The 13757-nt window shown below is 35.2% G+C and overlaps 2 protein-coding genes across 3 annotated transcripts; both read left to right on the top strand.

Moving 5' to 3' along the window:
- Positions 1–1284: 1284 nt before the first annotated feature.
- LOC110609991 (calcium-dependent protein kinase 1) lies at positions 1285–6878 on the top strand. Its single transcript, XM_021749843.2, has 9 exons — positions 1285–1821; positions 1915–2201; positions 3692–3835; positions 4108–4260; positions 4679–4794; positions 5154–5321; positions 5927–6054; positions 6152–6251; positions 6387–6878. Exons 1-9 carry the CDS (start codon positions 1406–1408, stop codon positions 6468–6470), a joined length of 1596 nt encoding a protein of 531 aa, XP_021605535.2. The 5' UTR covers positions 1285–1405; the 3' UTR covers positions 6471–6878.
- An 855-nt stretch (positions 6879–7733) lies between these two features.
- On the top strand, positions 7734–13554 carry LOC110609665 (potassium transporter 3). 2 transcript variants are annotated; one of them, XM_021749417.2, is made up of 9 exons: positions 7734–8047; positions 8475–8718; positions 8824–9072; positions 9170–9220; positions 9837–10097; positions 10177–10229; positions 10690–10804; positions 11198–11452; positions 11937–13554. In XM_021749417.2, exons 1-9 carry the CDS (start codon positions 8045–8047, stop codon positions 13040–13042), a joined length of 2337 nt encoding a protein of 778 aa, XP_021605109.1. In that variant the 5' UTR covers positions 7734–8044; the 3' UTR covers positions 13043–13554. The 2 variants fall into 2 exon arrangements, with proteins under 2 accessions (XP_021605109.1, XP_043809812.1); XM_043953877.1 differs by lacking the exon at positions 8475–8718.
- Positions 13555–13757: the final 203 nt, after the last annotated feature.

Below are 13757 nucleotides of genomic sequence, written 5' to 3' on the forward strand. Positions count from 1 at the left end.
ATATATATAATAATATAATATTATTATATTTTTAATTATTAAATATTTATAATAATATAATTAACTAAAATTCGTCTTATCTAAATAGATACACATATGTTACTTTAATATTAATAAAATATAAATTATTAAAATAATTATATAGATTGATATGTATATATGTGTTTATAATTATCATTAGTAGTTATATATATATATATATATATATATATATATATATATATATTTTATCACCAATAAATTATTAAAGATTTACAAAAATATAATTCAATTAATTTAATTTATTAATTATAATTTATTCTATTTAAATCTCTATGTTAACAAATTTATATTAATAAAATATAATTTATTAAAATTAATTATATATATATTTGTAATTATTATTATTATTATTCATATATATATATAATTATTAATTAAATTATCTATTAATAAAATATAATTTAATAAATTAAATTAAAATAATTTTAATTATTTAAAAATATTATTCAAGTTGAATTACATAATTTTAAATTCTATAAAGTTTTATCATATAAAATCACATAGTTTTATATAAAAAAATAAAATAAATTAAATAAATTTATAATATATTAAAAAAATAATAAAAACTCATTTAATTAAAATTTATTTTTTATAAAAATATTGTAATAAAATTTTTAGAAACTGTATTGAGAGATTTTTATTTATAATTTTTTAAGAATTTCAAATATTATATTTAATTATTTAGTATTTTAATATAGTTAAATAAAAATTTAATATACTATTATAGATATTTGATATTATTTTAAAGTTAAAATATAAGAATTATTATTTTGATATAAATAATATTAATAACATGTAAAAATATTTAATTAATTTTATTTAAATTTTATTATAGAAATTGAAAAATTAAAATTGATATTAGAATTAAATTAAAATTAAAAATATATAAAATTATACTAAATTTAATTTTAATTGTAATTTCAAAAGATTTAAAAAATTAATTTTCAATTTTAATTTTGATTTCTATAAAAACCGTCCCGAAATTCCTAAACGTTCTCCCGATTAACAGAAAAAAAAAAAAAACATATGTTGTGCTATGCTATATATACATACACAAAAACATAATATTTTCATTTTTATGAACTACATATAATTTATTATTATTATTATGTTAAATTTATTTTATATAAATATTTTTACTTCAGTTTATTTTATTTAACTTGCATAATAAAAATAAAAAGTCTTCAAGCGAGATGACCTACATCCACCAAAGCCACTATGCTAAACACACGCGCTCTTCCGTCCTTTGGACAAAGCACCGTAAAAGTCTCCCCCCAGCAATTCCTCTCTCAATTACGCGCTTCCCGCTGTCCCTTCCTCTATCCATCTTTCTCTCTCATCTGACTTCATTTGACCAAACCAGATGGGCAACTGCAGCAGCAGCAGTCTCCCCTCCACCTTCTCCGCCAACGCCTCTGACCCTTCCGCCGCATCCCGCCCTCCTCCTCCTTCCAATGGCATCACGGTCTACCCACCATCTGCCTCTCCCCCGCCTCGCCATCCACCACCGCATTCACTACAACCCACCAATCGCCCCTCCTCCGCAAATCCCGCCGTCGGCCGAGTCCTCGGTCGTCCCATGGAGGATGTCCGCAACACATACACATTCGGCCGCGAGTTGGGTCGTGGCCAGTTTGGAGTCACCTATCTCGTTACCCACAAGGAAACCAAGCTGCAGTTCGCCTGCAAATCTATAGCCACCCGCAAACTCATCAACCGCGATGACATTGAAGACATCCGCCGGGAGGTCCAGATCATGCACCACCTCACTGGTCACAGGTCAATCCGTTGTTAAAATATTGTACAGATTATCTTTCTATCAGTTTGAGGTAAAGATGAGAATTTCAGTTCCCTCTCTATCTTTTGCAATAGGAATATAGTTGAGCTTAAGGGAGCATATGAGGATAAGCACTCGGTGAACTTGGTGATGGAACTATGCGCGGGAGGGGAGTTGTTTGACCGGATCATAGCAAAAGGTCATTATTCAGAGAGGGCAGCAGCCAATCTGTGTAGGCAGATCGTGACTGTCGTGCATAATTGTCATTCCATGGGAGTTATACATAGGGATTTGAAGCCTGAGAATTTCCTTTTCTTGAGTACCGATGAAAATTCCCCTTTGAAGGCTACTGATTTTGGTCTCTCTGTGTTCTTTAAGCCAGGTGAGTTTTGGTGTTACCTGTGGAGTCCTTTGCGGTTAGATACTTAAGGTTCGGTGATTCTTTAACCGAAAAATGATTAAACCAAAAACAATATTCATATTAACAACTGAAACGGAAATAAGCCATTGATTTAATGAGGCTCTCTCTCCATTTTCTTCTCTTCTCGTCACACAAGGTGCTTTGGCTTCTAGCTGTCTTATTGATTCAAAGGTCTATTCTTTGAGTTATGTTTTTCATTCCTTATTCAGCAGTGAGGATGGTGACTATGGCTTCACTTTTTTAGAGTTTGGACCCTAAATTTAACCGCTTAACATGCATGATAAGGGTACTGTGTGGTTAGTTGAAAATCTGGATAACGTATGGTTAAGAGAGAGGTATATCACTCTACTTGTATGTTCTTATCTTTTCTTTGACTTGAAAGACTAATATTATGAAAATGAAAGTTTATTGGCAATCGACAAATAATAAATGTGTTGCTGCTCTAAATCCTTGGATATCCTTAAGAATAGAAAGCTTAGAGGTAATTTCTAGTATGAGTGAGGTGTAAAGTATCAATCAGATTTTACTGCTGAGTGATGTTACAGAAAATTAGATCCATGACGTGGTCAGAATGGAGTTATTATGCTTTGCGCTGTGATTAGATAGAATCTGTAAGGAAGAGAATGAGAACAAGAACGAGAAGTGGTTGAAGTGGTGGTGGGTGTCCACACTCCGACACTCAAGTCAATGACTCAAGTCAATATCTCCGAGACTCAAGTCATTTAGAGCGTTTAGAGCTTGAGTTGTATTAGACAATAACGTACTTTTGTTTTTATGATTATTTTTTTTATACTGTAAGATGGTGGTAATGAATATAAGATTTTTCAATAATCTGGACATTATCGCCGGATGCTCGATAAGGGATGTTGCCAGTAAATGGTTTGGTGATTCCGTAATTACAGGCGCAATGGAGATATGATGGGCTTATTGGTGCTGAGACTCTCCCTGTTGTGGGAAGGGCGAGTCTTGATAATAATTCAAGTGTTACAGTATCCGATCTTTTTTTCTTAGAAAGGACTGCATTTCCTATGTATTCTGTCCTTGCCACTGGCCCTATCTCATGTTTATGGCTTACGACGGTTGCTATGAAACATCACTGAGTTAACTTCTCAGGAGTTTATTGGTCACAAATATGTCAACACAATGCCTTAACTTGGTGCTAAACATATTTTGTCTTATTCCTAGAGTGTAATTCTTGCCTAGACCCAGTTCACGGCGGAAATAAGACACAAACAAATAGATCCCATTTAATTTTCATATTGAATCATCCTATTATGTCTTGAATCCAAGTGGACTAGATCTAGGTAAGTTTTTCTCTGTTCCTAGAATATTGAATTCAGAATATGAAAGCATCCTCCTTTCTTATGATTATAAAGCATTTCCTTTTCACTATTAGTTTTGAGGGCATATTGGTGATGGGATTGAACTCTACCGTCTATGCGTGATTGCAGGTGATGTATTTAAAGACCTTGTTGGAAGTGCATATTATGTAGCTCCTGAAGTACTACATCGAAAATATGGAGCAGAGTGTGATATTTGGAGTGCTGGGGTCATACTGTATATTCTTCTTTGTGGGGTCCCTCCCTTTTGGGGAGGTAAGTCCTTTGTTACTTAATGCTGGATGAATAACATGATGTTGATGCCATACAGGTGGTATATTCGATGAAGTCCCAGTCTATTATGGGGTAGACATTAGACTGAACATAAATTGTTGGCTTGTTGCTGATTTTAAATTAAGCTTATATAAAAGAGTTCCAATTGTGGTTAATATTCATGATCCATATCACATCTCTTATTTATTTACTTTTTACTTACTTTTTTTCGTCTTCTTCTTCCTTATAAAGTCAGCCCTCTCTTGCCCATGCAGAGACTGAACAGGCAATATTTGATTCTGTTCTCCGGGGACATCTTGATTTCTCATCTGACCCATGGCCTTCCATTTCAAGCAGCGCTAAAGATCTTGTGAAGAAGATGCTAAGAGCTGATCCTAAGGATCGACTTTCAGCAGTAGAAGTCCTAAGTAAGTTCTGTTTTTGGAAATATTGTCTAGAGAGGAGTTATTTCCAAGAGAAGAGCTCTTGAAACTTTTGAACGTGCTTACCTTGCAGTTCAACCTTTGATCTCATTTTCCTTAGATTGCATGAAGGCTTGTGTTGCTTTTTGGTACTCAACATCTTTGCTTGTCATAATTTGACCAAGTAACCAATGATTCAAGCTTCCTATGTGTTACAATATATCCATGCTTTCAACCTGTATCTTATAACTACTTCATGCTTGTGTGATGAGCAAAATATGTTTAGCTTCTTAGGTTGATTTGAGCTTGAGAACTGCCAATATGATTTTTATTATGTACTGTTCATTTCAACTTGTCTAACTGTAAGCAACTTGATTTCTATAAATGAGGAATGAGGCTTGATGAGATTGAAAATGCATTGCAGATCATCCATGGATGCGAGAAGATGGTGATGCATCTGATAAGCCGCTTGATATCGCTGTGTTAACTCGAATGAAACAATTCAGAGCAATGAATAAACTTAAAAAGGTAGCTCTAAAGGTGAGTTGTCTTATACTGTTAAATATGTTACAGTTTTTTTTTTGTTTATTTATCATTTTTAGCATTGAAGATCATTTAAAGAGTAAAAGACAAGGTGAGATGATATGTTATCAACTTAAACATAAGAGCAAAAGGAAAATATTACAAGCAGGTAAGCTAGAAAATATTCACCTTCTTTGTTGACATGGCGCCTAAGTAAATGAAAATTCTAAACAACCTGAAATATCTCAAAGCAAGCCACAAATTTTGTTGAAGGCTTAATCTTCTTCGGTTCCATTAGTTTACAGAGCATCAGTATTGTCATTTATCATCCAGTCTACAATAATAACCAAGTGACAATTACTTTCTTCTCTTTCCAGGTAATTGCTGAAAACCTTTCTGAGGAAGAAATTATGGGCTTGAAGGAAATGTTCAAATCCATGGACACAGATAACAGTGGAACAATCACTTATGAAGAGTTGAAAGCAGGTCTTCCAAAATTGGGTACCAAGCTTTCTGAGTCTGAAGTGAGGCAATTAATGGAAGCGGTAATATGTCTTATCTTCTTGTAATTTTTATACTGCATTAGCTTAGTTTGTACTTGGAAAGCTACCCATTTGACAGAAGTACGGAGAAGATGTTGACAGTTATCATCCTAGAAATTCATCTTTTCAACTGCTGTCCAGTCCTAAAATATTCTTGTCCCAAAGTGAATCCCAAATTTCCATATCAGGATTTAGAAAATGGAAGTCAGCAGGATTAAGAATTGGTGTGGAAATCTTCGCTAGATTCATGATATTGATGATTTTGATGAATGAAGGTGTTACATTATCCTGCGCTTTTATGATCAACATTATTACAAGTGTGCATGCTTAAACTTCATAAAAAACTTGTCCAATTCTGAGCAATTGACGAACCATCATGGGATTTGGCTAATTAACAATCCCCAGGACCATATTTGATTATCTATTATAGTCTGAGGAGTTTATTTCGTCTTGTAAAATGTCCATTCATTTTAGTAGTTGAACTTTTGCTTCCAATCTCTCTCTCCCTCCATCAATTGCCTGTTTCTTTGGTTTTCTCTGGCACTCTGGATCACAGTTCAAACTGATGCATTCAATGGTTCAACTGATGAACTTCACTGTTTTTTCAGGCCGATGTGGATGGAAATGGAACGATTGATTACATTGAGTTTATAACAGCTACTATGCACATGAATAGAGTGGAAAGAGAAGACCACTTATACAAGGCTTTTGAGTATTTTGACAAGGACAAAAGCGGGTAAATCTCATTCAACTTTCTTGCCACTTATTGTGCTACTCGGAACTTATCCCCATGTTGTTGTGTGAGAAATATCATTTACTTTTCCTCATTGTAGGTACATCACAATGGAAGAGTTGGAGCATGCTCTTAAGGAATATAATATGGGGGACACAAAAACAATAAAGGAAATCATTGCAGAAGTTGACACCGACAATGTATATTTCTTGCTTTTCTCTTATTTCTTGGACTTTTCCTTTAGGATTAGGACGGAAGCAAACAGTTCCATTTTTACTAAAATCTGTTTGTTTCTAAACTATTCACCATGACATTAATCCTGAACTTCTTTACAGGATGGAAGAATTAACTATGAGGAGTTTGTAGCCATGATGAGAAAAGGCAATCCAGAGTTGGTCACCAACAGAAGGCGCAAATAAGCTTCAAGTTTTGCTTTCTAATGGCTTAATCGTTTGTGAAACACCAACCCCATTTTCCCCTTTCTTTTTCTTTTTCTTTCCTTTTTGTACTGTAGTTGAGATACCATTCATAGCATCAATTAACGGACCTTGGATTGCACAGCAATCACTGCCTTGCGAGATCCTTGGTGGTTTGCCATGCATGGCCTTTGCACAGAGAAATAGGCTTCAATGGCACCGGATGTGGGAAGATTGTTCTCCGTTATTGGTGGCACGTATGTTTCTTAGGCCGTGTGTATGAATGCATATGGACGCAGAAATGGTTCCACTTTATATTTACGGCTCTGGTTTTGTAATTGGGCTTATGTTGATGCCTGCTTGATTTCCTCTTTTAGTCTATCAATCAAAGAATGAAATTTATTTTAATAATAATGAATTCTCTATAGAAATTTAACTTGAATTTAATATAAGCATATTCTCTTTAAATTTAAAAGAATCGAAACCGTTGTTTAACCCTGTCGAAAGGATTGTTTGTCATAGATAATGCTTGGTTTTGTCAATCTCTCTCCATCTTCTAGATGGTGTTTTTCTGTCTTTTTTTTTTTTTTTTTCGTTTTTTGGGTTGCTTCTGCTTGTAGATCCATGTATTTTCTTGGAAGAAGGCTCTGGCATTGATATGTAGCTGAGGTCTCTTTTGGAATGGGTTCAAAGCTCTCTGTTCCGGGGATAGATCGACCATTCTGTCCAGATTTGGCTTCTCTTAGGCTACAGGCTATATAAGAGTGAGATGCGGGCGAGCTTGGTCCCATCAAACCTTCCGAATCTGTTTCTTTCTGAGCTTAGCCAGAGATTGTACAATCATGATAAGGCAACAAGCTTTATCTATTTCCTCCGTTGTTGCTTGTTGGAGTTTGTAGCAGAGAATGCTTAGGACTATTTAGCTTCCTTTTTAAAGTTGTTTGTGTGTGGAACTGGAGGATTGAAATGGGTTACAGTGGTGGCAGTTGGTTGAGGTGGCGGAGCGCCTGCTCTAAGTGCTACTGGGTTCTTTAGTTGTAATATGGGCTAGGCTGGGTTGATAATTTGCATTGGGTAACATTGGGTTGGGAGTTAGTTTTTATGTTTTGAGTCCGTACTTGTACCCTCTGCCCCTTTGGGCCATGTAATATATTTTAGTAATTAAAAAAAGGAAAAAGGCAAACCAACTATATTTGGTTTTTTTTTTTTTTTGTTGAATAAGATGATTTTTAATTATTAACTTTATAAATAAAATTTTGTGTTTTAAATCGGTAAATGAATCAATCAGCTTGCCAGCTTGACAATGTCACAGTTGCACATCCATGTACTAGGAGCATCCTGATTCCTGAAGGCTAAAACAAAGTCGCAGTTTCTTAGACCCCGCCTTTAGAATTAGCAGAAACAAACAAAACGCGAAGAAGTACCCGCGGGATTTGGATCAGTTCGTTACAGCAGAGTTTTACTCTGCAAATTTCAGTTACCCGTTACATCAAACAACCAAAACCACTCCTCAGTTCCTTCCAACCGAATACACACACACACACACACAAGGACGACACACGGGAGGACGCGCAGCCATGGTAGGTGTATGACTCTCCAATTTCTCACCAGTAACTTTCCCTTTCGATTTCCATTTCTAAATCACTGACAAAACCCTAACTTTTCTTTTTTCAATTTAAATCCTTCCACTTACTCACATTTTTCCGATTTTGATTCGTTCCAATTCAGTTTCAATGCAGATTACTAAGTGTGATTGTGATTAACCAAATGATGTTATGTTTTAATGCACAATCAAGAGTAGGATTAATAAGATCATGTTATTGCCTTCCATTGGATTATTTTAGATGTCTCCCAGCAAGCACACTAAATTATAAGAATTTGTTTATTGAATGGATATTATATGTTTTTTTCTCGAAGAATGGATATTATATGTTACTTGCGCATATTCTAGGCTTGGACACCTTTTACAAGTTTGATTGGGCCTAAAGTTGTTTTCTACTTGAGCAGGTTGAAATCAAAACTCCCCGAAAACATGTTCTTCTGTTGGCATATCAGAGTTTCGGTATAGTGTTTGGTGACTTGAGTACTTCTCCTCTTTATGTTTATAGAAGTATATTTTCTGGGAAGTTGCGCCATTATCAAACTGAGGACACAATTTTTGGAGCCTTTTCCTTGATTTTTTGGACTTTAACCTTTTTTTCTTTGATTAAGTATGTTGTTTTCATGTTGTGTGCGGATGATAATGGAGAAGGTTAGTGCTGATAAACTTATAAACTTGTTACTTCATACTTTTAAAGTTTAATTTTTGGGTTGTTGGTCATTCAGATAATTATATGTACTGTTGAACTGTTTGCAGGAGGAATTTTTGCGTTGTATTCACTTCTTTGCAGGCATGCAAAATTTAGTTTGCTTCCTAATCAACAAGCTGCGGATGAGGAGCTTTCTACATATCATGGTGAGGGTCGTTCAAACAGAAATGTCCTTTCCTCTGCATTCAAGAAGCTTGTTGAGAGACGCAAGAAAGTAAAAACAGCTCTGCTTCTTGTAGTCTTATTTTGTGCTAGCATGGTTATTACCATGGGTGTACTCACCCCTGCAATTTCTAGTAAGTTGCTGATGGTGGCATGCATTTCCACACCATTTCGTTTGCCCACGCTTCTTCTATTTCTATTACTATGCTGATAAATATCTGTTCTTTACAGTCCTCTCATCCATTGAAGGGCTGCAAGTTCAAGCCAAGAATTTGCATCATGGTGAGTAACTAAAAAAAAGAGAGATGGACATAAAACAGACTTTTATCTTTTTACCTTTTCCTATCTATGGCATGAAACATATGCATGCATTATGATTCCAATATCTTCGTGAAGCTTGAGAGTTGATTTTAATAAGGTCTAGGTGTCTGGTTTTATTTGAACTACACAAAATAAGAAATGACAACAGTCAAAGAGGAATGTAGTAAGAAATAAGAACCCCTGCTTTGTCCACATCTGCTTTCTTATGTTGAGTTTGAGGTGAAAGGACACTTTATCGGTCTTTGTTACAGTGGGATTGTGCAACTTAATGATTTTTGATAACATGATATTTTGGCTTGTCCAACTACTAGCTTGATTTTTCGATAGGATGCTTTCACTTGGTATCGAGGTCTAGTTTGCGGTTTCTTAGTCACCCACATTTGTTTAGTCTTGGTTGAGTCTGGTTAACAGTAGGTAAGGTAGGGGTGGAACGTTGATGGATCTCTCCTATGTTGCATCCTTGCATGATAACAAAAAAAAGCTTTAAAAGAGGAGGGTGATTTGCCACTCTTTTTTGCTATTTCCATCTTAATGTGTGCATATCATTCAAGTTGCTAATACTCGTATATACCTACAGGAATGGTGGTTCTCATTGCCTGCATTGTATTGATTGGCCTTTTTGTTTTGCAATATCGTGGCACTCACAGAGTTGCATTCATGTTTGCTCCCATTGTGATTATTTGGTTACTGTCTATTGCCATCATTGGTGCCTACAATGTCATTCACTGGAATACAAGAGTATACCAGGCTCTTTCTCCATACTATGTCTACCAGTTCTTTAGGGAGACTGGAAAGGATGGTTGGATTTCTCTTGGAGGGATACTTTTATGTGTTACTGGTAATATGGAGTTTGAATTTACTTCAGCCCATTTAGCTTCTTAGTTGTCAACTTATGTAGTTCTTTCTCTTAACTACAGGAACTGAAGTTATATATGCAGAACTAGGCCAATTCACTGCTTCATCAGTAAGGGTATGTGCAAATTGTTGTTCGAAAATAAGTTAGACTTGGAGTCTATATAAAACTTGACCCAATAAATCAAAGGGTGATGTTGTTGAAGATCCAATATTTAAGTTGACCAATTGTTGTTTTTGATGATATAAAATGGCCGCATTTTAAACAAAATGTTCATGCTTTTCAGATCCTTTTCCACATCAGTGGTGTAGAAAAAAGAATTTTTGATGTAGGATGTTAGGATAGGAGAATAGTATGTCCTTCATGCACAAATAAAATTACAGTAGTCCTTCAGTATTTGGACTTGGTCTATTGTTCTTTTCAAACTGTTCTTTAGAAGAGAAAAGTTTGTACTTGCAATTTATGAAGAATCTTCATTTGGCCTTACAATTGTGTTTTAAAATTTAGCTTTTTAGTATTTTAGCTTAGGCATATGAAGTTGCATGAGAAAATAATTAAAACTTCTTCTATTGTGCAGCTTGCATTTTCTTTTGTTGTGTACCCATGTTTGGTACTGCAATACATGGGGCAAGCTGCATTTATTTCAAAAAATTTTTCTACAGTATCCCTGAGTTTCTATTCTTCAATTCCAGGTAAATTTTCAATCATTAAGCTATTATTTATTATGAATGTCTTCCTATTTTTACCATATTTACATTTGTATGCTTTCCTCAGTTTGTATGATCTTAGTGTTCTAAATGTGATTTGACAATGCTATTCAAATTTATGCATAATATATTGAGATAAGTCGAGGTATAAACTTGTTTACCGATGGCCTCCTTTCCTTTAAGAACTGTCTAATGAAATTTAACTTACTGGAATTTTCTTTATTCACTTTCTGTTTCTAGTCTCTTACCTAGTTAAACAAAAATGCAATTGTACATTTTGTTTGAGCTTTATACCTTGAGAGACAACATTTAAATCAATTTTTTATTCTTATTAACATTGTTGTTGTTGTTAAAAGAATGCTTGACCTGTCGTTGCAGATTCACTATTCTGGCCAGTACTGGTGATGGCAATTTTATCTACAATTGTTGCTAGCCAAGCTGTAGTATGTGCTACATTTTCAATCGTCAAACAATGCCATGCATATGGATGTTTCCCTCGCATCAAGATTGTGCACAAACCAAAATGGATTGATCGTCAAATGTACATCCCAGAGATAAATTGGATACTTATGGTTCTCTGCCTGGCTATCACAATTGGCTCTCATGACACTAATCGCATAGGAAATGCTTATGGTTAGTTTCCTTTTTTTTTCTCGATACTATATATTACACTAAAATTACGTAGATATGTAGTCATGTTCTTGATTGATACATCTGCATGCTGTCATGCATTTGTACTTGCAAAGTGAATGTGAACTTGATTTAAAGAAAATGAGAGATTTCCTTTTTACCCCATTAGAAAGCCTGTTGGACATTCCATCTCCCAAGATCTGTGTGAATCATGTTAGTTACTAGAAAGTATGAGCTGTTTTTGTTAGCAATACCTGTCTTTATGTTTTGGTTAGAAAAGACATGCCTAGTGCGAAATAAATGTAGGATCATCCCATTGGTGGAGAGTATTTACCATCATAAGAGTGGCAACAATAATCATATGTTCTTTACTAAATTTTACAAATGCCATGAGTTGAAATCTATAATAAATTTAGGATCATATTCTTTTGCATAAAGGTGACATTTCTGCCTTAGAAAAATGCTAACTTTGCCACGTTAATTTCAGGGATTGCATTCATGACTATGATATTCATGACCACGTGTTTGATGTCCTTGGTCATCAACTTTATATGGCATAAGAGTGTCGGGTTTGCCCTTTTTTACTTCTTGTTCTTTGGAATAATTGAATTCATCTTCCTCTCATCTTCTTTTATGAGAATCCCCAAGGGTGGATGGGTTCCTCTTGTGCTCTCTGCAGTCTTTACGTTCATTATGTTTGTTTGGCATTATGGTAGCAGGAAGAAGTATTTATATGATGTCCATAACAAAGTACCCATGAAATGGATCCTCACTCTGGGTTCTGATCTTGGCATTGTAAGGATTCCTGGGATTGGTCTTATCTACACTGAGTTAGCCAGTGGGGTACCAGCCACATTTTCCCATTTCTTAACCAACTTACCAGCATTTTACAAGGTTGTTGTATTTGTCTGTGTTAAGATTGTTCCTGTTCCTTATGTCCCCCAAAGTGAAAGGTATCTTATTGGTCGGATTGGCCCTAAATCTTACCGTTTGTATCGCTGCATCATTAGAAATGGCTATAAAGATGTCCAGGAAAAAGAAACTGAATATGATGTGGAGAATGCACTTGTGATGAGCATAGCAGAGTTTATCCAACTGGAAGCAGAAGGTTGTGGGAGTGCTGATGGTTCTGTGGATGGTCGGATGGCAGTTGTGAGGACATCTGAAATGTTTGGGAAAAGATTCATAGTTTCAGAATCTGATGGTTACGGAGAAAGTAGCAGTTCGATATTCCCAACAACTGTAGGTTGCAACAGCAGGTCAGCTGCACTGCAGAAATTGCAATCTATGTATGAGCAGGAGACTCCCCAACTAAAACAAAGGCGGCGGATCCAGCTAAAGCTTTCAGATACAAAGTGTAAGGATTTACAAGCTAAAGATGAGCTGTTGGAGCTTCTGGAAGCTAAGCATGCTGGTGTAGCATATATAATAGGTCACTCACATGTCAAGGCAAAATGGAATTCATCATTCTTGAAGAGGCTTTCGATTGATATCTTCTACTCTTTTCTGCGTAAAAACTGCCGGTCTCCTTCTGTCTTCTTGGATATTCCTCGTATTTCTTTAATCGAGGTGGGCATGAACTACTATTTATAGAGCAATCTTCTGTGTATAAATCTTCTTTGAATGTGTTCTCTGGCTGCAGACACTGCATCGGGTTCGCTTCTTTGTGAGAGTTCTAGGCTATAGCTCATGATTGTGATTCTGGATTTTGATTTGGTTGGTCGTATCGGTCGAGCATACAAGTCGCACCTTCTCCCTAAATAATACATAATAAGTCTCATAAACACAAATGGGGTTTCATCTGATGAATAACAAGTCATTGAGTTCGTTTTCGGTAGTTTCAGCAGAAAGATTTGTACTGATTACACTTGCCAACTATGTCTCCTTTGCTATTCAAGTGAATTTTTGCATGGCAAGAAGCATATCATTTTCTGGAGTTGGATATAATCGGAGGCAGAGGGTCATCCAATGCAGGTGTTTCTTTTGGAAATTAAATGGCTCGCTGCCATTTGTCCTGTTTCTGTGACAATTATAGACTTGCAATCATTTATCAATCACAGATTAAACTATGAAGGGTCAGTGCTGAAGCATAACTTCTTTCTTTCTTTCTTTCTTTTTTCTTTTTTTGAAAAAATAATTTTCAATAAGCGTAACTCTTTCTTCCTCTGTACTTAGCATTCACAAAAATGTGTTTTCTTTTTCTGCATTATGTGAGACAACCAGAAGGGGAACTATTATTATTATTATTATCGCTCACTGGGCTATAGGTTTTTAATTCATTTGGAAAACGTTTTTTCCTCTGTAATAG

Source organism: Manihot esculenta, chromosome 2 (assembly GCF_001659605.2).
Source record: "Manihot esculenta cultivar AM560-2 chromosome 2, M.esculenta_v8, whole genome shotgun sequence".
NCBI classification, from domain to species: Eukaryota; Viridiplantae; Streptophyta; class Magnoliopsida; order Malpighiales; family Euphorbiaceae; genus Manihot; species Manihot esculenta.